This window comes from Rhea pennata, chromosome 1 (assembly GCF_028389875.1).
Source record: "Rhea pennata isolate bPtePen1 chromosome 1, bPtePen1.pri, whole genome shotgun sequence".
NCBI classification, from domain to species: domain Eukaryota; kingdom Metazoa; phylum Chordata; class Aves; order Rheiformes; family Rheidae; genus Rhea; species Rhea pennata.
This window is the reverse complement of record NC_084663.1, coordinates 192317503-192342105: the sequence shown is the minus strand read 5'-3', so window position 1 is coordinate 192342105 and position 24603 is coordinate 192317503. Positions and strand designations below refer to the sequence as shown.

Here is a 24603-nt window from a genome sequence, read left to right as displayed (position 1 = left end):
ATCAGGTAGATAACATATACAAAACAGCAAATAAAGATAATTCAAAGAAGTTATCAGCACTTTTCCAGCTCACCTGGGCTCAAAAGACCATGCAGTTGCAAGATTGCCAGTTTATCCATTCGTATCTTATTTTGGAGCCATCAGGGCCCCAGGCAGTCACCAGCTGCTTTGTGCTTTCAGCCATCTGCTCTGCCTGTGTGAGCTCAAGCCAACAGCATGTCTTGACTGATGGGCTTTTTTATTTTTTGCGAGTAGTTAAATTCGTTGGTTGATCTTTTAAACTTACGTTTTCTTTAAGTGCTTTTTCCAAGTGCCCCCGTGTAAATTACTCAGCTGCCCTTTCTTTCACATGTGTACTGAGAGATATCTGAAAATCACAGAATGGCAAAATCAGTAAGGTTGGAAGGGACCTCTGGAGATCGTCTAGTCCAACCTCCCTGCTCAGCAGAATCACCTAGAGCATATTAGACAGGGTTGCATCCAGGCGGGCCTTGAAGATCTGCAGAGAAGGAGACTCTACAACCTCTCTGGGCAACCTGTGCCAGAGCTCCATCACTCTCACAGGGAAGAAATTCCCCCTCACGTTCAGGCAGAACTTCCTGTGCTTCAATTTCTGCCCATTGCCTCTTGTCCTGTCACATGGGACAACTGAAAAGAGTTTGTCCCTGTCCCCTTGACACCCTCCCTTCAGATACCCATGTGTTTGGAGATGACATGCAGAATGAGCTGTTCCATCACCTTTCCAGGGATGGAGGTGAGGCTGACTGGCCTATAGTTGCCTGGTCCTCCTTCTTGCCCTTTTTGAAGACCGGAAGCACCTTTAGAATAGGCTTTCACTATAGTGACTGTGACCCCTCCTGGGGTGTAAACAGTTGGAAATGGTGGTGTGAGTCCAACTAGAAATAAACGTCTGAAAAGAAGTGGAGTTGTATCTGGAAAGTCCTTGGAAATTTTTAACACAGAGGAGTAAAAGAGACTTTGATTTTGTGCATTTCCCCCCCCCCCCCTTTTTTTTTTTTTTTTTTTTTAAGAAAGACTGGGACGGGGGGAGAGAGGAAGAGAAGCAGTCAATAAATTATCTTAATGGAATTATTTAAGACTGTAAGAACAACAGTTTTTGATGAGGCCAGAAGACAGCTCTGTACAATTTAGTTGCTCCACCAGAAGCATCTGCACAAGAAGGCAAACACAGATGCTTCTCCATGCAGTCTCCCAGCTCCAGCAATTTGTATCTTTACATTCAGTAGCCATCAGGTTTTTTCCTCAGTAATTTAATCTTATCTGAACATCTCAACAGTATTTATTCTTGAGTGGATGTGGTAGGGTTTTAGATCTTGTATTCCATGGGGTGTTTTTTCTAAAATTTCCATAAATAACACTCTCTCTGACATTTTGAAATCAGTATTCATGAAGTCTGTATGTGTAATTGCTTTGCCTTTTTCCATGTGCTATTACTTTTATTACAGATATAAATAACTACTGAGAGTTTGACCTATTCTTTGTGGGTACAGTTATCTACTTTTCACATCAGCCGTATCTGGAAATATAAGCATGATGTTTTGGGTGGACTGAGCTTTCTAGATGAGAAATTTGCTTTATGCAAGGCAGCAAGATTCATCTTCAGTGGAAGTCACATATTCAAACTATAAAATCTCCAAGTGTGATTCAGAGTTAATTCTGATATCCTTAAATGCTAGGTATAAAATCAATTCATTTTAATATGTGTGGCTGTGATATAATTTTACGTTTAAACAATGATTTGAGGATAATAAGCAAAACCTTTTGGGCAATCTAATGATCACAGATTTGCTCTATTGGGGAAAGGATCTTTAAATCAAAAAGAGCCATTCTATTTCTGTATGAACAAGATGATAGATTCAGTTTTGTTGCTGCCGTGTCTGTCCAAGAGCAACTCTTGCATTCTGGATCTTTGCAGTACTGCAGTGTAACATGTATTGATTTCTTTGGAAATTCACTTTGGACAGAGATGAATAACTCTTGTTTTCTTCTTTAGATCAAAAAGGTTGCAATATATCTATGTCGCAACAACACTATTCAGACAATGGAAGAGCTTCTTTTTGAACTGCAGCAAACCGACCCAGTGAACCCAATAGTCCAGCATTGTGATAATCCTCCATTTTACCGTTTTGCTGCGAGTAATAAAGCCTCAGCTGCAGCTTCTGGTATGACCTAAATGTACTTTTCCAGTTATGATCTCCTATTCTTGCCACTATTCATCTCTTTGAACAAACAGTCTCTTTAGTTACTTTTCCACCTGTACATATAAAGTTCAAGTTTGAAGTTCTTGGATGCCTAATGCTGTGTAAGTTTTGTAAAAATATGTTCAATTCTCACTACTATTTTAATAGGACATTGCCAATATATGGTGCTGTTCAAACCTCCTATGAGGTGGTTCTTCTATCACTAGTTTCTGAGAACAGACAGGCGTTACTGATGCTACTCTGCTCCCAGCAGAGACACTCAAGGAGCAGGGTGCTGAAAGCCAAAAGCCTCGGCTATGTGGCCGTTCTGTATTCAAAAGTCTAGTGCTATTTTCAGGCTCAGGCAGTCAAAGCTAAATAACTGACACCAATACCCATTTCAGCCCTGTGAATGTTTTGCCAAATTCTTGACAAATAGTAGGTTAGGCCATCAAGACCGAGTTTAGTCCAAGGAATGGGAGAACATCGTTACATTAATCTATCCCTCAAAGCATGTAACGGGCAGAGCATTCAGCCATGCAAGCAGGTCCTTTTTTATAGAGGTGATAATGATTATTCATATGCACAAGTGTGGTATGATCACTTATATGACTGATGATCACTTTGACTGTGTCTGCTGAAGAAAATAAAGTCATGAGCTTTTACTGCTTTACAAATATTGTATGCTGCATATAATGGGTGTGCTTACTCCATCTCATCTGCAGGAACCACCTCTAGCAGTAACACTGTTGTAGCTGGCCAAGATAGTTTTCCTGATGCAGAGGAGAACAGAATGGCGAAAGAGACTGATGAAAGGTTTGTAATTTTTTTTCTCCAAAATATATGCATTTTCCTAGACCAAGTGTGAGATCTTGAGCAGTATTTATTAGCCAAACTGCAGTGTGTTGTGAGGAATTCTGATGATCATACGGGTGCTTAGCATTGTTTCTGTTGCAGTAGGACGGTTTTAAAATGTGCATATGTGGAAGTAAAAAAAAAAAAGCTGTTCACATAATTCTAGTTCTAAGCTATTGTTTATTAATATACTGCAGAGGAATATCTGTGAAACCTTCACTGAATGAATTATGCAAAGTAGATGATTTTTGGTAGGGATTACCTTAAAAGGAGAAAGAAAACTGAGAAGCACGTACCAAATAATGAATATTAAAATCTTTATTAAAAATCAGGTTTGATCATAGTTTTCAGTCTGTGACCAGAGAAAAAATTTATCTTACAGATTTATATCTATGACACCTGTTTTTTTCTGATAAAATATTTGAAAGAGGAAAATAAAGTGTTTTGTTTAGAGATCCTACTTTACAGTCACTGTATCTTTCACTACATGTGGTACCTACTGCTAAATTATGAATACATAAATGAAAAGCTAAGGGGCCATCAGGTCCCCAGCACAGACAGATATATATTTATTTTTCTCACTGAAACCCTCTTCTTGTAGAAGAACTCTTGAGTGAATTCTGATCAAATAAATTAGTAAGTGTATTAGTGTTACACCAGTCTGCTGTTCCTGATAGTCACTAGTATCACTTTAATAGTCCAGAGCACTTTCCACAGGTTCAGAAATTAGAGGAGCAGAAACAGTTATGTAAGCAAACTTTTCTGTACTTTAGAAACATTTGAATCACTTCCTTTTAAGTATTAAAAATGTTAAGAGTAGCATTTTGTCAGTCTATTCTCTTATTTTAAGAGTATGTGAAAAATAGTACTCATGCCTTAGTGTTAAGCATGGGTCCAAAATCTGAAAGTGAAGAGCATCTGATTCAATATGATAGTCAAAATATACTTAAAAAGGAGATAAACCATTTTTACTCTGGACTGCTTTTTTATTGTTCTTTAAATAAATGTTTACAGCTATATAGTTAACTTTGAATTTTTTTTTTTTTTTTTAGTTGTGTTGCAGATAAGTTGAGCAAACTTCGTCTCCTGGCATACCTTAAATCTAACTTTTCTTTTAGGCTTTCTTATCTTACATAAATTTTACATAGGATGCAAAGAAGCTTTTTGGTACTCAACCCTGCCAGAGACTATATGATAAAAATGAAAGGAAGTTTACCATATTCTGGGGTTGGTATTCCTGATTCATAGCAAGAGATTCCTCAGAAAAAAATGTAAAATAATTTATCAGAATTCATTACTGGCATTTACATTATCAAAGACAGCAGAAGCCGTAAGTGCTTCTGTGATTCAAAACCAATGGGCAGATCTTAGAATGATCTGTTAATATTGATTTTGTGGGCCAAGATGTATTAAATAATGATTACCGAAAGTGATAGGTGGTTAACCAGCTATTCTCGTAAATGTAGGTATTTTCGGAATAATATATCGCAAAGGGAATATCATGAAATAAAAGGTTGAAAAGCTTTTAAAGTTTCTCTGAGTGATCTGGAAAATTTTTCTACAAGTTCAGCGTTATTGGGTTGTAGCACAGATTTATAGATAATACTGTATTAACTTTTGTTGTAATATTTCATTTTTTGACAAATAGATTCTATTAAATGGTATAATTGCATGTCATCTTACATAATGACAGTCATGTTTGTAATATCACTGTATATGCTACACAGAGTGCTTTAACAAAGTATTTTTTGTTTAAAAAGTCTGCCTTGCTCTCAAATCATTTTTTTGACCTATATTCTTCACCTGTTTCGTACAGATTAAAATTTGTCTCTAGATATTTCTTCATAGTCTTTTCCTTAACTTGATTCTTCTTTCATCTTTTCATCTTTTTAGATACGTCAGATAAATATATCAGTAATTGTCAGTTTATACATATATATTAAGGGAATATATTAAAATATATTAAGAGAATCAGGTGCTGAAAGACAGAAAATAGTAGAACTAAGATGCTTCATGATGCCTTTATGTCACCTCCTTATGAATTTATTGTGTCCTAATGAGACAGGTCTGCTTTGGAAAGAGCATAATATGTGAATGAATAATTAAATACCTTGCATTAAAATGCATGTGCATTAGTAGCAAATTGCATGTTGCACTGAGAACTTTAAACCTGGCTTTGTTTGATACTGTTATTTTAACATGGTTATCTGCAACTAGTTTCCTAGCTTTGCAGAACAGGTGAAGTTTTTACATCAGCACTCGAGTGTGAGCGTGCAGTGTGGCCCTTCCTATTTCCAGTGTAGGCCTGGTTGCCCTGACAGCAGAAGAAGGTCATGGGACCAAAAGGAGCTCACCAGCAAAAGTTAGATTATTGCAGGTGTATGGCAGATTTAAGGACAGTTGTAACTTCGATCTGGCTCTCACATCCCTTAGAGCCTCAGCTAGATCTCCACTGGCAGCTCCTGAGTTTTCCTATGGGAGGGTCATCTGCTACTGCTTCTGCTGCTTTGATAACTGCATGGGCTTGATTTCAGACTCAGTTATTGTTTCAGCAGGTTGCCAGAATTTTGCCAATGAACATGACGCTGTGATAAAATACTATTAGTTAACGGTTTATATTTCAGTTCCTCCTTACCATAGTTTCTTGGTTCAAGAAAAGCATACATTTGCTGCATGAGAATTTTCCTCTTGCTGAATCTTAAAAGTTTATGGCACAGCATCACACCATTAAAACTTATCAGAAGTTGATTGCAAGAGTATTCTTTATGAAATGAAGTAACGCTATATTCATATTGCTGTCTTCCTCATATAAAAGCATATGCATAAAGAAATCACATTTTGATAATAATGTAAATAAAGGTGCTTTCTTTGTGGAGAAAGTATATATTCCAGATGTTTAATATCAGTCTGTGTTTTTAATGAATTTTTTTCTTATATTTGAAGGTTCAGTAATGTAATCAGAGCACATACTCGACTAGAATCAAGGTACAGTAATAGCTCTGGAGGATCTTATGATGATGACAAAAGTAAGTTCTAACATTCAGTTTGATGAAATTTCTGGTGTTTTGGTGGGAGAGGAAAACATTCTTTTGACTTTTGGAGGATTCCTGTTTAAAGCTGTATATAAACAGATGCAACTCCCTATAATGGGTGTCTCTATTTTACTTCTGTACTTCATTTAAAATTATTTGATTCCCTTTGTTCAGACGTGGGCTCAGTCAAACCTACTTAAAGGCCAGAGAACTTCGCAGGAGAAGGCAGTAGAGAAGGTTCCGAACACAACACAGAGAACTGTTCTCATGTGGCAGGGGAAAAGACTTCCAAAAGACTTTTACGGCGAGCCCTTTGAATTGTGCTCTCCTCTTTAGCTTTCTTCTGCTGTTTACAGCCAAATTCTGGCTGCACCATGCAAAACTATTAGAAGGAAGAGTGAAATTTGTTCTTTATGTGTTTCTGCTGAACAGATTATAAAATGACAATTGGTGCTGAGCAGAGATTCCAAAGAAAACCAAGATATTTCATTCAGCTGTTGAATTACAGTACAAGTTTTAGTAGTTGGACGATTTGGATTCATTTTTGTAATGAACTATAAAGAAGCCATGTACGGATTTCATTTAGGCCCTAATCGAATGTAAAAAAGGCAAGACCTTTTTATAGACTTTGTCCTTGACTTGATAAAGCCAAGTCAAATAATGTAAAGGCCATAATGTCTTCTGGTTGCTAAGAATGCCAGTTTTTGACAGTATGTTGAGGTAAACAGCAAAGGTTTCATATCTTGTTTTGTCCAAATATTTTTTTTTATACTTTTTGCAAAAGATGAAAACACTATTAAATCACAGAATCAGTAAGGTGGGAAGAGACCTCTGGAGATCATCTAGTCCAACCTCAAATACAATACAGTAGGATAGTTTTAACAATATCAATAAATATTTTTCATAATTATTTCCAGAATATTGTATGTCTACATTCTGTAGTATTTAAATATTCATAAAAAGTCTGCAACATATTAAACTGAGTCTCTTTTGCTTTAGTTATCTTGTTTTTCTTATGGCTTTCTAATGCTACAGCTATTAAAAATTCTTCCACAGATGTTAATTGGAGCACCAGTGCTGTTCTGATCTGCATGAACTGTCTTTCAAAAGTAGAACAATGTTTATGTTACCGAAATATTTTTCACAAGCAGCCGGTTTTGGCAAGGGCTTTGGGTAATAAGAAATTTAAAAATGCTGAAGTTTTCTTTGGTTCTTTTGGAATGTCTCCTCAAGCCACTGTCCAGATGCTTTTCCTTGCCTGTATCTGCAGGCTTTATAGTTCTGTGAATATTTATGCAAGGTTTGCTTCTCAGAGGAGTTCCTTCTGCAAATACGCAAACTGCTAGATGTAAAATAAGATACACTTTACTTAGCTGCTGACATTTGTATAGAACTCTAAAAAGAAACTAATTCTTGTATCGTTTGTCATTCTACAAGATAAATAATATGACCTCCATTAAGAAAGTGCCCCTTGCTCCCTCTGGCAGGCCAGGCTGCTAAAGACTTGGTGGTACAGCTTCTCTCTTCCCTCCTGTCTACTTGAGCATAGCTGTATCCCTGAAGAAATAGATAGGAAATAGATAGGGCATGAACCTCTTCAGTCCGGAGACTCTTTTGTCAAAGCCTTACTGCAAAGAGTGTATATTAAGGCACAAAGTGCTTTATTTTTTTTTTCTTCAATCCACACACAAACTCACGAATGAGGAGCTCAGTCTCAGTATGGACTTCATGAAGCAGTTTTATGTGAAACACTTAAATCAGTAGCAATAAATAGCTGTGCAGTGCTTTTTATGTGAAAAGCATTTGACAAATATTATCTGCTTGATCCTCAAAAGACAAAGATGTGAAATCACTATACTTTGCTAGATTAAGAGTTCAGTTTATTCTACTTTAGCTTTAAATATCATCCTCTGAAGATGAGAGAAATAAATAGAGGATAAAATCAGAAACAAAGAACTGAAGTCTGCTGTGGAAGACTAACACTGACAAATGGGAAGATGAAGTTGGCTTTTAGGAAGAATTGGAGGAGCTGCTACTTCATTGAAGGGCTCTAGAGGATCTGAAAAGCTGAAGGCATTTTATCAAAACCAAAAAGAGATGTGTATTAAAAAATGCTGGCATTGATGCTTTACTGATGCTTTTGCAGGCATCAAAACAGTGTTCTTTTCCAATATCAAAGCTCACAAGAATAAAATATAGACTATAAAAAAAATGCTGAGGATAATGCTGAAATTAGTGCTAAAATATAAAAGTATAACAAAAAACAAGCAAAAAAATAATGTTCTCACTGAAAATTCAAAAGGACAATGTTTGGATATGTGTCAAGAACAGACTTGAAAAGGATGCTTTCTGTGGCAGTATGTCCCAGATTACCAGGACTGAGAAATAAAAACTGACCAATAGGAAAATTACAGTGAGGTGGTACAAAATGCAGTAAAGATGAACAAAGCCATGCAGCTGACAGAAGACAGAAAGTGATGGAAATAACTTACTTTGTTGACATCATTGCAGATAAGCAGGTGGAAGAAAAAAAAAACTATTGCTTATTAACAATAAACAATCAACTGTCAGACTGAAGCAAAATTAAATACGTATTTGAGAAATTCAGTGGATACATAATCCTTGTTGAAAGAGATTTACCACGCTGGAAATGTCTTTCACATTCCTTATGTCTCCTTCCTGATTCAGGACATTTAATTTCCGGCTTTGCAGCGACACTCAGCAGGGCCCTGGTGGGGAGTTGCAAGGCTGTGTCGCTGGTACACAGCTCCTTACAGCAGATGGCTTGCTACAGCAGCTTCATTGGCTGAACTTCCCTCTCATTTTTGAAGGGAAAATCTGTTGCTTGGGGCTTTGTGATCTGGATCCAAAGCTACTAAAATGCCAGCAGGGATTCAGCTGCAGCTCATACGATTCAGTGCTGTCTGCTTGGAATCTGTGTTTTATTTCCAGCAGTGTGAAAGAGGGATTAAAATGCATCACTTACTAGTGAACACAAGAATTTGCAAAACTGATGTCGTCTTATCACATCCTAAATAGCTGAAACCATGCGTTAGCTTAAACTTAATTTTATTATTTCTTCAAAATGGTTAATCAGACTTGGTGTTCATGCGCTCTTTTTAATTTTTTTGCATGCAGATGACCCTGTTTCTCCTTATACAAGCTGGCTCTTGAATATCGTTGAAACCAAGCAACCACATCCCCTGCCCATGCCTTATAATGGAGGATGCTGGGCACCACTTGTGGACTACCTCCCAGAAACTATCACACCTCGCGGACCGCTTCACAGGTGAGCAGCTTCTCATGCTGACTTTTCAGACAGTGAAATCTCTCCCCTCTCTTAAAGACTTGGTCAACACCAATGTAACTGACCCACCACTCAGAACTGCTGAAAATGGTATCTTCTGTTTCTTCGGCTTTCCCATGTCAGTGTTGAAATCAAAATATGTGCAGTGAAGACCTGCAATTCTACCAGACTCCTTAAAGCCTATTTACACAGTAGGACATCGTTTTGTGATAGGAATCAGACTGAAGAAACAAAACTAAAACAGAAAGGGAAAAATTGTCTTTCCCAAACCTCTGTTACTGTTATTCATAGCACCTTTTCCCCTTGGTCTTTTCTTCTGATTAGGCTATGCATAATCTGAACGCCTCTTCTGCATAATTTTTATTGACATTAATAGTGTTATTTTCAGTAACTTTTCTTACCTGCTTAATACTCTAACTAAGTTACTTTGACATTAGTAATATTGAGAAGAAAGATTGCATATTTGAAAATGTGGAAGATTGTTTATTTCTTCCAAAGTAGCCGTCATGTCACTGTTTGCCGATCTCAAAGAGGTTTCAAATTGATACTGTGATTTGATTACTAGGTGCAATATTGCTGTCATCTTCATGACTGAGATGGTAGTGGATCACAGTGTGAGAGAAGACTGGGCCCTTCACCTGCCTTTATTGCTACATGCTCTCTTCTTAGGTAAGACCAATAGAACAAGAAAGAAAGTACAAACATACTCATATCCTTATATTTTAGTTTTGCTGAAGCCGTGCAGCTGAGTTTTACTTACATGTTTTTTTTATTCTGATTTTCTAAAAGAAATAGGCCTGCAGTAGTTACACAGTCTCTCAATTAGTCTCAAAACTTTGAAACCTTTGAATATTTTGGCCAATTTGAGCCAAATTTGAGAGATGGGTAGAAGTTTGAAGATGATTAACTTCCTCAAAGGTTAGGGCCTTACTGGGGAAAAGGCAAGGAAAACTCAGCCTTTGTACACTCTGCTTTTTGAGAGGCAGCTAGCCAGTCAGCACATGTATTAGGTTCCGACTACATGCACAAGTGTTGTCTCCTGCTTTTCAAAAATACTGTATAAGGGAGCTGAGAATACTCTCATGCAAAGATAGTGAAGGCAAGACACGAATCATTGGAAAGCAAGCTTCATTAATCTCACTGCTAATGGAATACCTTGTCTTCAATGTCTTCCCTTATATGACTGTGTTTAGAGGCACTCCTTTTTCTCCACTGCTGTGTCTGTTCTTGACTGTAACACAGTTCAGGTGTAGGGTGGTGACCAGTATGTTCCTTATCCTGGCACTTAACAGTCTGAGGATTGCATGGCCTAATTTTTTTAGCACACCAGAGTCTTTGGTGTTATAAAGCCATTACCTAACTTTCATGATTGATGAATAATGCTTCTCACATATAAACATGGCCAGGCACTTGTGAAATAAGTTGGTTTTAATAGAGATCACAGTCCTCATTTGATCACTGTGGCTGCCACTAAATCTACTCACTGGCAATCTGAGAAGAGTTTCTTGTTCAGCGGATGGAAGAGATTAAGTTGGGAATTTACAGAACAGTGCTGGAATATATGTGACATACTGTACTATATATGCCTGAAGAAGATAACCTCATTTTCTTTTTCCGTTACTCTGTTAACAACTGTTCTGTTTGAAAATTTTTAATGAAATAAGTTTTTGTTGGAAAATGCACACTTATCAGATCTTCAAGTATTTTGTATTGGTACATTGATTTCAACACACTTCTGAAGAAATACCAGAGCAAAAGTTAAGCCAGAAGCTTGTCAGATCAGGCTTCCAGGGACATTTTCATTATGACATTTCACATGCATTCCTTACTTCTTATTTTTGAAAAGTTAAATCCAATTTTGTGGCTGGTTGTAACAATCTGACTACTTTTTATATTGCTGTAAACTTTTCAAATTCAAGAGGGAGCTGAATGAGAAATGGCTAAGTGTATGAATCAAATCAATAACCAGCGGCTGATCCAACAGCCTCTTTGGTCTAGTTTGTAACAACTATGAGAAAACTGGTATTTACAGTTAAGAATTCTCACAAGAATAAATAAATAATTTAAGACAGGAATAATATGCAGCAAGATAGCCACTTCAGTTAAGACAACTGTAAGGTGCTGTAAGAAGCTGTGCAAATAAATATATGCAAAAAGAGTTATGATATTACCAGTTCATTATAATAATATCTTTACTGATTTATTCCTGCAATAATGTTTTACATTACAATATTTCACAAGAAAAATGAAAAATTTATGAATACCATTTGAGACAGCTCCTTGGCTAGGAGCTCTCAATTCTCAAATGTGAAGTTAAAGCTAAATGTAACTGGTTTGACATAGTGGAAGCTAAGATGGCATCATAGCTTCCAAGTTTCAAATACAGTTTCTCAAGAGCTGCTAAACCTCCTGCAGAAACCTTTCTGTAGTCTGTAGTAGACCTCTTTCATGAGGATCTAAGGGAGTAATGCTGAACATGTTAGTCAAACATATGCATGTGATTAAATATGAAGTACTTCTCTCCCATCGAAATGTGAGCAGGCAAATGAACCTGACTGAAAAGGAAACTGGAAATAGTATGGTGCCTAGCTGGAGAGTCTGCATCCTTTCATGTATTGGAAGAAGTGGGAAATTACTGGAGTGAAAAAATTTTGCAAAATATGTTTAGCTGGATGTTAAATAGTACTGATAGTGAAGCAGAGAGACAGACTGTTGCTGTGAACCTGCTTGTGTCTAGTGCATGAAAATCACTGCTGTTTAAAAACTCTTGGCAGCCAGTGTGAAATGAGCAGCTGGATGACTTTCTCATGGAAATGTGTCCATGTCAAGACACAAATTTGCTCTGTTGGGCACTCTTCAAAGTTAAGAATTACCTAGCCCTGGAGGGCTGAGCTATCCATCTTACTTCGTTGTTGCCATATCTATATTAACACTTTCATGCAACGCTCAGGGTTAACAAATAGAGAATTTAAGTCACAGTTGCTGCCAGTCAAGAACTTAGCTTCATCTAATAAAAACTTCCTATACCCTTTGCACTCTTAAGTGTTTACCTTAGAATAGGGTAGAATGGAGCCATTATCTCTTGGCAGGTGGAAGGAAATGGAGGAACAAGATACAAGTAGTAGCCAGGTTGGTGGTAGCTCTTCTGGAGGACGCTGTTGGTGGGTGGGTGAGACAGGGAATCTTATCCGCAACAGCCAAAGGCACATTGCTTTGACCATGGCAGTATTAGCAACTGCATTTTTGCAGGTCAGACAAGGACCAGTGTGATGGAAATATGTTATAAAACACCTCGCTTGAAAGACCAATTGGCTGCTGGCACTTAGAGTGAAGAGGGAGCTGCTTTTTAAATAGGGCTATATCCTAAGAAGAATAGTGTTCAGCACTGAAACTGCTCCTAAACAGCAGAAAGTATTTTCAAATATCCTAGATGATACTGAAAGAGAATTCTTCAAAGGAATTTGTTACCATGTAGTGCAGTATATTTTATGAAAATTTATTTCCTTTATGTTTGTAACTTGTAATTATTACAAGTTATTCAAAATGTGTTCAAATCTGGGAGCATACATACAAATAGCATAGCACTGCTAAAGTTCACTGCCAGGAGTCTTTTCGTGCTGGACCTTTTGTTTTAGTTTCGCACACTGAGCTACTGATTAATTTCTCATGCTGTCCCATTGTAGTTGAAGTTATTTTTCAAGGGATTTTGTTTGTCAATTCCTTTCTTAATAGCTCAATAATAATCTCTTTCATTTTGCACTAGTTGTAAAACTGACGGTCTGTGAAAAAAAGTCAGATATTGAGGTGAGCAAAGTAATTATATCCATCACCAAGAATTTCTCATCTTTAGAAGTTTTCCAGGTCCATCAAATAAACACTGCAGTGCAACAGAATGCATAAAGTTTCATTGCCACACATCCCTTGTACCTGGTGAGTGGGACCTCAGTCTAGAAACTAAATGTACATATACATTTGAAGCAAAAACTCTGGTAACTGTGGCTGGAAATACTGTATCTTTTGTTTGTTCTGCACTGTTACCATGAACTACCTTGGAATTTTTACTATTTCTGGAATGTGAACTTGTTTATTATTACTTCATATTCAGTGACTGTTGTAACCTTTTCTTTTAGGTCTTGATCATTACCGCCCTGAGGTTTTTGAACACAGTAAAAAGTTATTGCTTCATCTTTTGATTGCGTTATCTTGCAATAGCAATTACCAAGCCATTGCATCAGTGCTTCTTCAGACCAGAGAGATGAATGAAACCAAGACTCTGACAGTACAACCAGCATATTTACCTGAATATCTTTATACAGGTAATAAAACACACGAAGATGGGAACATTGCATGATACTGAGAGGTTTTGAGAAGTGAAATGTCAAGGCTGCTTTCCTAAAATATAATATTTTTAATAAATTAGAATAATAAGTTCGCAAGTCTGAACAGTTTCCATTAATATTAATTCCATGTGAACTACCCTAGAGAAGCACCCAAATTGTTACTAGATAACTTTTCATGATAGCAAGAAAGCTTTCTGCTGCAAGGCAAAATATATAATGTAGCGTTTTAGACATTAGTATGGCTAATAACTTCCTAACTTTCCCTCAGGAAGCCAGGACTGTTTTAAATGAGGGCAATCAGTCTTCACCATTAAAAAAAAGAATAAATAATTCCAATACAAGAAGAGCTGCAGGAATATTCACCTCAGGTTTTCCATTTTTCAGTTAAATTTTCACATAAAGTACAATCTACTTTATATAACAAATACACTTTGTTTCTGTCCTGAAATCTATTTCTATTTCAGGAAGCTTACCTCAGACCTCTGCTGAGATGAGTCTTCTTAACCATTTGCAAATTCTATTTTTAAGGAGCTGGTATACTGTTGTCATGTAATATTACTAAAAGCAAGAATACTGTTGAGAGTTGAAGAAGTCACAGAAACAGTGTAGAAATACAAAGATAGGATTATTTGTCTGGGAGAGGGTAAGGAAGTTTAGGACAAACGGAGGAAAAAGGAACAATTACCGAAATAGCGTCTCTTCAGTGGTTCTTTAGCAACATATTCAAAAGCAATAAATAGCGTGACTTTATAAATAATATTACTTGATAATTGCTTATTCTTTTTTGATAGGATATGAAAATTTGATCTTAAAGTAATGAGAGGAAGGGAATTCAGTAAATATATTTCAGATTAATAAATTAATTTTTGCTTTTAAGTTTTCATTCTGAATGAAGTCTGAGCAAAATTACCTCACACATGAATTTCCCACTGGAACTATGTTTCCACTGGAACTCTTTTCTGATGCATGTCCATGAATTATTAAATACAATTTAAATTTTATTATTGGTTTTCTACCAGAGTAAAACATTTTTATATTCCTATTCTTGAAAAACCTAATTAGTATCCTGGATCTGGGCCTTGTGCCTCTTGTGTCTAAGAAGTTACCAGAACTTCTTAATTGGATTGGTTTTTAATTAACTCATATAAAGAGTCAGAATGTGGGTGAGTAGCTATAGCAAAGAATCCTAAGTGAAAATACTTAAGCTCAAGGTCATCCCACATAATGTCAGGCAACTAAATTAAGAGTCTCCTGACCTACAGTGGATATTGTCAGTAGAGAAGCACCTCCTGCTCCCTGTGTTTTCCCAAGGCTAGTTTTTCTATGGTAGATACTGCAGTCTAACATTAAGAAAACGACGTTTGGTTTCTGATTCCAACTCTTCAGTTGGCTTGTGGATTGCTGGCAAGCTTTTGACCTAGGTGAACACTGCTCAGATGTTTAGCCTTAACACTGAAAATATTTAATGTGAGTAGTCCAGTGTTTGCAGTTATTACAGGCATGGAATGGAACCCTTAACCGTTGTGTCTTAGTTTCCACTGCATCTGTAAAATTAGGACACCATTTTCCTAAAATTCACACCCTGCAGAGGTTTTTCAGCATCAGACTAGACCAGATAAGTAAGCTGAACTTCATATGGACTTGGCCTGATGAAGAGTGCAGGTTACAAAAAGGCATAGTTCTGAATGTAAAATGCCAGGAAATATTTGTTTTTCAAGTATTGTAGCCTTCATGCAGTAAAAAACTATCTTGATTTTGATATTATTCATCTTATATTGGATTTTGCAGGTTTAAAACTATATTACCAATTTTTCTCTCCCATTGGAATTTGACAGTGGTTGCATTCTGTGGGATTTGTGTTTTGCAGTAGAAGGTTTCAGCTGCTCACTGTTGGAAAAGAGATGCTTGGCCTACACGTTCGTCTGTAATGCTGGCGTAACTCATGCATTCCGGCTTTATCTCCTCCTCTCTGCCTGACAGGTGGTTTTGACTTTCTGCGGGAGTACCAGTCGTCTCCGGTGCCAGACTCCGGCTTGAGCTCCAGTTCCACCTCCTCCAGTATCAGTCTGGGAGGCAGCAGTGGAAATCTCCCACAGATTACACAGGAGATTGAGGACATGGACACTGCTGCTGAAACAGATGAGAAAGCAAACAAATTAATTGAGTTTCTGACAACCAGGTAATGGAGATAAGCAGAGGTTGCTTTTATTTGCACTTGAAACGCATAGTTACATGTCTTCTCTGCAATTATTTGTAGCAAATTGAAAGAATCAAAGGAAAATGACTGAGTATGTATAGTAATTACAGACTTCCATTCCTCTTTTTTGATACCTGTAGATAGATAGGTACTTAAAAGCCTTACAGTATCAGGTACTTAAAAGCCTTACAGTGTCAGGAATACTAGAAAAATATTGCCTAACAAGAATAAAATGTTTAATTGCCTGATAGTATTACGTTCAACACAAAATTAATTAAAGAAGACAGTTTTATTATTATAAAATGAGATAGAAGGTATACAGCGTGCCATGAAAGGCCATGGTGAAACTAGTTTTAATTGATCTTAATTGATTTTAATTGCTGAATGCAAGTGGCAGATCCTATTTTCAAAAAAAAATCAAAAAAAAGGATTTGTTTGTGCTGCTCTTAAAATGGTATGAAATACATTTTAAATAAAAACTTTTGTAAAATACAGAAAAGGAATTTTTATTTATCTGTATTAACCCCATGCACCAGTACATGCTGGGGGATGATCAGTTGGAAAGCAGCTTGGCAGAAAAAGACTTGGTGGTCCTGGTGGACAACAAGTTGACCATGAGGCAGCAGTGTGCCCTCGGGGCCTTTGTCTGTGGGCAAAGAAGGAGAGTGGTATCCTGGGCTGCACTGGGAAGAGTGTTGTTCGCAGGTCGGGGCAGGTGAGCCTTCCCCTCTACTCAGCCCTGGTGAGGTCACGCCTGAAGTGCTGGGTCCAGATCTGGCTCCCCAATACAAGAAAAACACGGGCATACTAGAACAAGTCCAGTGAAGGGCCACAAAGATTATGAAAGACTTGGAGCATCTGTCATGTGAGGCTAGGTTGAGAGAGCTGGGACTCTTCAGCCTGGAGAAGAGAAGGCTCAGGGGGATCTCACCAATGTTTTTAAACAGCTGATGGGAGGCTGTGAAGAAGACAGAGTCAGACTCTTCTGAGTGGTGCCGGTGACAGAGTAAGAGGCAATGGGCCCAAAATGAAACATATGAAATGCCATCTGAACATAAGAAAACTGTGAGGGAGGTTAAACACTGTAACAGGTTTTCCAGAGAGGTTATGGAGTCTCCATACTTTAAGACATTCAAAACCAAACTGAGCATGTTCCTGGGCAGCCTACTCTAGCTTGAGCAGGGGGGGAGGAGGGGGGGTTGGACAAGAGGATCTCCAGAGGCCCAGTCCAGCCTGAGCTCTTCTGTGATTCTGTGATTTTGGTCATAACATTGTGTTCAGTCACGAGTTTTCCAGGCCATAGCCATGGCAATATTTGGTTGCATTTACAGTTTACATATTTTAAATGATTTCGTTTCTTTCAGACAACTCAAAGAAATTTTTCACTTTGTTATGTATTTCCTTAAGGGCATTTGGTCCACTTTGGTGCCATGAAGATATTACGCCTAAAAATCAGAATACCAAGAGTGCTGAACAGCTCACTAATTTTCTGCGTCATGTTGTATCTGTATTTAAAGATTCCAAGTCAGGTAGTAATACTTTTTCTTTCATAGCTATAAGACTATTCCATCAAGGTCACAGTGAGTGCTTATACTGTGATCTTCCTTTTAGTGGATCTGCTTATGCAGAAGCATAATGTATAGTGTATCATAAGAAGGGTCTATAACATATTAAGGAATAACTTTTAAAAAATCCTATTAGATTGAATTGTGGCTAAATGTTAAATCAAACTTTCCTTCAATCCTATTGGTAGAAAGCATTTTGATTGATAAAAACTCCTCTATGTCCTGTAAATACTTTTTGAGATCAAAGTAGAATGCAACATCAGTACTTTCCCACTTCTTATATTTTCCTATTTCTTACATTTATTTCACACAGAATATAAGAAAACAGGCTTTTCAAAGCTATAATTTTGACTCTAGAAGTGTTTCTTTGTTTTGCAAAAACTGAAATTCTTCATTCTGATTTCAAATTTTTTACAATTCCTTGACAAACTTTGAAGCCATCCATTATTCTTACTGACAGCAACTCAGTGAATTCTGAACATTTTGAAATCTAAAGCCAAGCTGGCTTATGAGTTTTTCCATTAGCTTCAGTAGGCCTTGGATCAGATCCCACAAGAAGTGAGAAATTTTCCCAAAACAAGACATTTGTGCTTCTTGGTTTCTCACATGTTATACTACAGTGCATGCCCTCCCCACACAGCTGATTCAGCCGTGATATGCCTGTAGTAAATCCTGCCATTAAAAAAATATTGACATATTGACAATGTGGACTCTTTTGCTCAGGTTTTCATTTGGAGCAGCATCTGAGTGAAGTTGCTTTACAAACAGCTCTTTCAAGTTCTTCAAGACATTATGCAGGTCGTTCTTTCCAGATCTTCAGGGCCTTAAAGCAGCCCCTTTCTGCACATGCACTGTCTGATCTCCTGTCGAGATTGGTGGAAGTTATTGGAGAGCATGGGGATGAGATTCAGGTACATATGTGTGGTTCATAATGTTGTGTAATACTGTTGATTTAAAGTATATTTATTTTAAAATTATAGTTTTAACAAGGTGTGCCGGAATCAAGTGATGCAAGCTAGAATGTGGCCTTACGAAAGGGTAACTCTGAGTTTACTCAATCTACACGTACTTTCTCAAAGCCCTCATCAAACTATTACAAACTTAGCACTAAAGAGAACATCTAGAAAACATGTGAATGTGAAACAAAATGAAAGCATGATGACCATTTTTTCCTGCTGCACATCATTAAGTTGCATTAAGAAGCCCATCCTCTTATCTGCTTATGTAATCTTACAGCCTGAAGTAGACACCATCTCATTTCTCAAATATTTGTCTTTTAGAATTAAAATTATAGCACCCAGAACAATACAAACTTATGCTGACTTACCTACCTTATCCTAACTTGATCCAGTCCTCTCTTAGTGAACCAGATGGCTGTATAGCTATACAATCTGTTCTGAAATTTTTATAGTCCGATCCTATTTATTATGAGATTCAAGACTAGAGAAGCTTTTAATAAGAAACAAACTGACATCACTTCCATAGTTTACTTAGGTAATGAAATTGCCACAAGATGACAGTAATATTCTGTCACACTGCTTGTGCAGAATTTAAATCAGTGACCTGCAAGTCAGAGGTTCTGTATGCCATTACCATTCCCCTGATGAGATATCTGCGCTTCTCAGATGCCTTCACAGATCATTTAGAGGCAGACAATAAAATACACTTGTAGTGACATTTTAATGTGCAGCGTAATGGCATGGTGAAATGATACATTCTGTTTTCATTAGATTTCTATTTCTTTTTTTCAACAATGTTTTTGAGCATATTTATTGAAATGGCTGTTCTCATGCATTGATAGGGCTATGTAATGGAAGCACTACTTACTTTGGAAGCTGCTGTGGATAATCTGTCTGATTGTTTGAAAAACAGTGATCTTTTGACAGTGTTATCTCGGTAAGTGCTTGTCCTTTTAACTGTATCTTTTTTTAAAAAATCTCTCATGATGTTAAGTGTACAGTTCTGCAGTTTGAGAGCATAAAATGATTTTGATAAGACTGAGCTCGTTTGTAACATTTATAGAATGAGACCAAGAACATATTTGAGCCAAATTTTGCAACAGTTGAAGTAATGTGCAGAACATTTCAATGCATTATAAATTCTCTCTTACTTTCAGTTGTCTATAACATATTTTAGCATTCTTTAAAAACACTGTGTTTTTATACCTTTTATTTTTGTACTACATACTTGAAAAAATATTTAGGAAAAAGTAATGGTTTTTAGAATATTGGTTTCACACCACCTGTCATTCTCATATAAAGTATTCCTCAACAAGGAAAAGGACATAGTCTGTTCTCCTCAATAAAACAAGAGCGAATTCTGTCCCAGGTGTAGATTATTTGTGGACTCTGCCAGAGGCATAGCCCATCTTTTTGAGACCCGTGATCTAACAGGAAACAAAGGTACATGGAGGGAAATTGCAAGTTCTTTCCATAACACAGCTGTTATGGAAATGGACATAACTGCTATGGACAGTACTGAGGGAAGGTTAATGCCTATTCAACTGCTAATAACAACAGAATGGGGAACATGTTAGGAAAAAAATCCTAAGTTACCAAGTTTCACAGGCAGCATAAAAGCACAGGGACTGTCACTGCTAAAGCCAAAATACATGGTGTTGTGTATTATACTGCAAAGGCAGGACACACATATTGCTTTGTGACAGAGCAGAGGTGGAGAATTACAGCATTTACTCTCTAGAGACTAGAGTTACTCAGCTTTCTTCAGTGCTCGTTCTGGGAAAGAGCAAGATGAAGCAGAAGAGAAGAAACAGTCCAGAAAGCAGTGGGATTCAATAGTCTTTGTCCTGGCATTACTGATTCCATAAGATCCTCTTCAAATGTTATAGACAGCAGGAGCTTACACTATTATGAAGTGGGAATAGGAGTAGAAATCCAGGAATTAGCTGTTCTCCAGAACTAACTTCCATTTAATATATCAACATAGCATGTTTGTACAAAAAATTGATACAGACTGTCTGGATCATCACATTTTAGTCCGTGAGGTGCCATCAGTCATTAAACGAGAACCAGCTCTGCTTTATGTAAATCATCTGATGAGTTCTTAGGATACAGGAAGGAGGATGCAATGACTACAAGGTTTCTGAGGGACCTGTACTAGCAAGGAGAGCCTGACAGGTCTCTTGAAGATAATGTGGCAAATCTGTGGTTCTGCACAGAATGCATTGGTTTTAGTTCCCGTGGTTCTTTGCATTAGCCAGTAAGCCACCTGCCATTGTGCGCAAGCTATGCCAAGTTCAGGGTTTGATCTACTGATAAGAACATTTTAAAGACCAAAATTCAGTTTTCAGTTCTACTGCTGCCCCGTTATATGGGCACTTCCACAAGTCACTTTCCTGCTCTATCTCTCCTGTCTCTATGTTGTTCTTGCCTGTTCAGACTTTAGGCTGTCCTACTCTGGTTTGGTGCAGTGTCACACAAACCTCATTTCAGTCAGATCTGTGGTCACTTTTGGAATAAAAATGACAGAATACAAGAGAAACTCTAGTGTTTTACTACTTGTATTTAAATATTTCTTTACATTTTGCTAAGTACTTAGCTTGCAGTCTGTATGTACCAGTTTCCAAATGTGAATACACACATTACAATATATGTTATATATTTTCGGTTCAGTTCATCCTCACCAGATTTAACATCAAGCACCAAACTGACTGCAAACCGGAAAAGCACAGGACAGCTGAATGTGAATCCTGGAGCTGCAGGCAATAACACAGCCACTGCTGAACGAAGCAGGCACCAGAGGAGCTTTTCTGTACCCAAAAAATTTGGAGATGTGGACAAGTCCTCAGATCCACCACGCAGTGCCACACTGGATAGAATTCAGGCATGCACCCAGCAAGGACTCTCCTCTAAAACCAGAAGTTCATCTTCTCTAAAGGACAGTCTTACTGACCCATCCCATATTAACAATCCAACAAACCTACTGGCCACCATCTTCTGGGTTGCTGTAGCTTTGATGGAGTCAGATTTTGAGTTTGAGTATCTAATGGCATTGAGGCTATTGAATAAATTACTGGCTCATTTGCCGCTTGATAAAGCTGAAAACCGGGAGAAATTAGAGAAGTTGCAAGGGCAGCTGAAGTGGGCAGATTTCTCAGGGCTTCAGCAGCTACTCCTGAAAGGATTCACCTCACTTACTACCACTGATCTCACACTACAGCTCTTCAGTTTGCTGACACCAGTGTCGCGAATATCTATGGTGGATTCCTCTCAAGCTATAGGTAAAACTATACGTATAAGTAAAATAAAAACTTTTCTCTCTTTCAAATTCTTTGATATTTGATAATTAACTTCATTAGATTACCTGCACAGAAGCAAGAATGACATTTTTTGCTGTTCTAAAGTAGTACATTAGTACTTTTGCTTTGGTTTGGGTGTTTTTCTTGGAAATTTCATAGCAATATAATGTGCTTCTGAAAAGTGAATGTACTGCACAATAAGTTCTTTGACAAGAGGACTCACTTTTTTTTAACATTTAATTTCTAGGGCCTGGCATGGTATAAAGTTCCTGTGTGTTGCTATAATAAACACATTTAAAGAGACACTGTCAAATTTTCTAGAACATAATATGCCAGTATTTCCATCGACTTACTTTCAGAATTTTGCATCTTATTTTGATTTTAAATTAGTGCTTCACAGTATTTTTACTAGACATATAAATATTGAAAATTCTTGTGCACTTTTAAAATAAATTACAGTAGCACATTACTGAGTGATGAGAGAGAGCTGGGTTATAAGAAAATAAGATAACATTTTGAAATTCACAATCATATAAATGAAGCTTGTGACCATTTTTCATTATACTGAAGAGAGTGTCTGTGATTGTTCCAGATTTTTACTCCTCAATCTCAGTCAGAGACATTAAAACAATTCTGCAGACTTCCCAACTAAGTCAAAACAAGCTTGGACTTAGAGAGTAAGGGGATGAATGGAATGAACAGCCTACCCAAATTTAAGCACCTATATGGTACTTATGGTCCAGACAATGGCTGGGCAACCCACACATAGGCTTAAAGGTACCTTCAGAAGGTATCATTTTCTCGTCACTGACTATAAAGGAAGCCTAGAGAAATTATACTCCCAAATTAGGCCACTTATTTAAGTGTATAAAATTAGATAAAATGAGTGGTTAGAAAGTTATTTTAATAGGTCTAGATTTTCTTTTTCCTTGCAAAAAATGTATTGTGTCTGGTTACAGCTTCTTGATTTCTAAGATCTCAACTCCCTCTTAAACTGGAGCAGCTTTTGTTACAGTTCCCCATTACAGTCTCTGCCCTTAGTTCTTTGACTACCTTGAACCAGCTGTGAATTGGCACAGAAAAGCTGAATTCCAGTATCCAGACAGAGCCCTTACACTAACAGCAGGGGCTAGCAGGTGGCAGAGGCCATCTCCTAGCTTCAAAACCTTCTTAAGTGGTGAGGCCAGTCACATGAACAATTTGACAGTCTGAGTGAGGTTAATCAAATATTGATACCATGACCTTCCACAAACACCAACTGAAAGATCACCATGGCTTCTGCCATCACAACTATACATTTTGTTCTGTATTTTCATGTTTTAGGATTTCCACTGAATGTTTTGTGTCTCCTGCCTCATTTAATTCAGCATTTTGACAGTCCCAACCAGTTTTGTAAAGATGTAGCTGAAAGGATTGCTCAGGTATCAGATTTATTTTCTGTGTTGTACATCCTTCAACCCTATAAATACAGTTGCCTTGTTCTTAATGTTTTTTGATATTTATATTTAATTAGGTTTGTTTGGAAGAAAAGAACCCCAAGCTTTCAAATCTTGCACATGTCATGACCCTTTATAAAACACACAGCTATACAAGAGACTGTGCTACCTGGGTAAATGTGGTTTGCCGTTACCTTCATGAAGCATTTGCTGATATTACTTTGAGTATGGTTACGTATTTGGCTGAGGTAAGTTTTCAGAGATCAAACTGCTTTAATTTTTCTGTTGCCTAATATCTCAAAGAGCTGAAATCTTCCTGGAGATTACTGTACTGGGCTGTAATTCTGTAGCTGTTATTTACAATAAAGAGTGGAGATCAGAAATCATCAGGGAAAAGAAACAAAATTACTGTATGAAATAAATACTGACTACTTAAACTAAAGCCAGGGTAGGTCTGCAAGACTGATGCATCTTAAAGCATCTTCTCTCATGAGATGGTAAGATATATGCTGCAAAAAAAGAGATAAACTGGCCAACCCTAATTTATATCCCACTGAGGAAAATGAGAGAAGCACTAATACCAGAAAGAGTTTAGCAACTGAAATAAGAACTGTAGCCTGGCCCACTATCATCTGCTCTATAAGAATGTGGTTCTTGATACAAATTTCTATGCATTTGCTTAACACTGAATGGAACCATCTTGCTGCCAGCCTTTCCTCCTTCTTCATCACTTATTTGTAACATTTGTCAGTTTTGTTACTTGGTGATCCAAGGCTAAATTCTGCTTTTTAGCTTAGGCTCCTTGATTTTCCACCTCCTCTGAACAGTTAATGCCAGGACACTATTTCCTCCATTCACTTCTATGCAACAGGGAGCTAGCTCAAATCTCCCCTCTCATCCAGGGAGAAAGCAGTTGAATATTCATTGCATAAATTCTCTTGCTTCTTTAGGCCAGCTTTTTTAAGCAGATATTCTTCCTGTCTGCCAAAGGGTCTAAGAATACTCTGCAGGCATATCTAATATTGGCTGCCCACAGATTTTCAGAAGCCCAGAGGGCAAGCATGCACTCATATTCACTCAGATTTCAGGGCAAACTTGGCCCTGCTGCCTCAAGCTGCAGTTTCTCACCTTGTTTTCACATGAGGCTTGAATTAAACAGTCATGTCAGATCTCCATTGATCCTGAAAGCTATGATTCTGCTGTAAGATACTGAAGCAGGACCCTGGGGATTTTCAGTCTGTTTTAAGATTTAGGGACTCTGAAGAATTACTAGTGCTTCAAACACAATAACTCTAAATCCTTCCAAAGCAAGCATTTCCTTCACAGACAAAAACTTGTATAGGTAATAAACAATTGCTATAAAAATTGAAGTTTAACCTCTTCCTCGTTTGCTTTCCCAGGCTTAGGAAGGC

The 24603-nt window shown here is 37.4% G+C and overlaps 1 protein-coding gene across 6 annotated transcripts in view; it reads left to right on the top strand.

Moving 5' to 3' along the window:
- Window positions 1-24603, top strand: part of FRY (FRY microtubule binding protein) — a 256359-nt gene that overhangs the window by 193637 nt on the left and 38119 nt on the right. For all 6 annotated transcript variants that reach the window (XM_062567139.1, XM_062567142.1, XM_062567138.1 and 3 more), the window contains 13 exons: window positions 2015-2183; window positions 2927-3017; window positions 6000-6082; window positions 9227-9377; window positions 9961-10064; window positions 13526-13711; window positions 15716-15914; window positions 17340-17461; window positions 18221-18408; window positions 19299-19393; window positions 21130-21737; window positions 23079-23176; window positions 23269-23439. In XM_062567139.1, coding sequence (XP_062423123.1) covers window positions 2015-2183; window positions 2927-3017; window positions 6000-6082; window positions 9227-9377; window positions 9961-10064; window positions 13526-13711; window positions 15716-15914; window positions 17340-17461; window positions 18221-18408; window positions 19299-19393; window positions 21130-21737; window positions 23079-23176; window positions 23269-23439 — 2265 coding nt within the window. The remainder of the gene's footprint in view (window positions 1-2014; window positions 2184-2926; window positions 3018-5999; window positions 6083-9226; window positions 9378-9960; window positions 10065-13525; window positions 13712-15715; window positions 15915-17339; window positions 17462-18220; window positions 18409-19298; window positions 19394-21129; window positions 21738-23078; window positions 23177-23268; window positions 23440-24603) is intronic.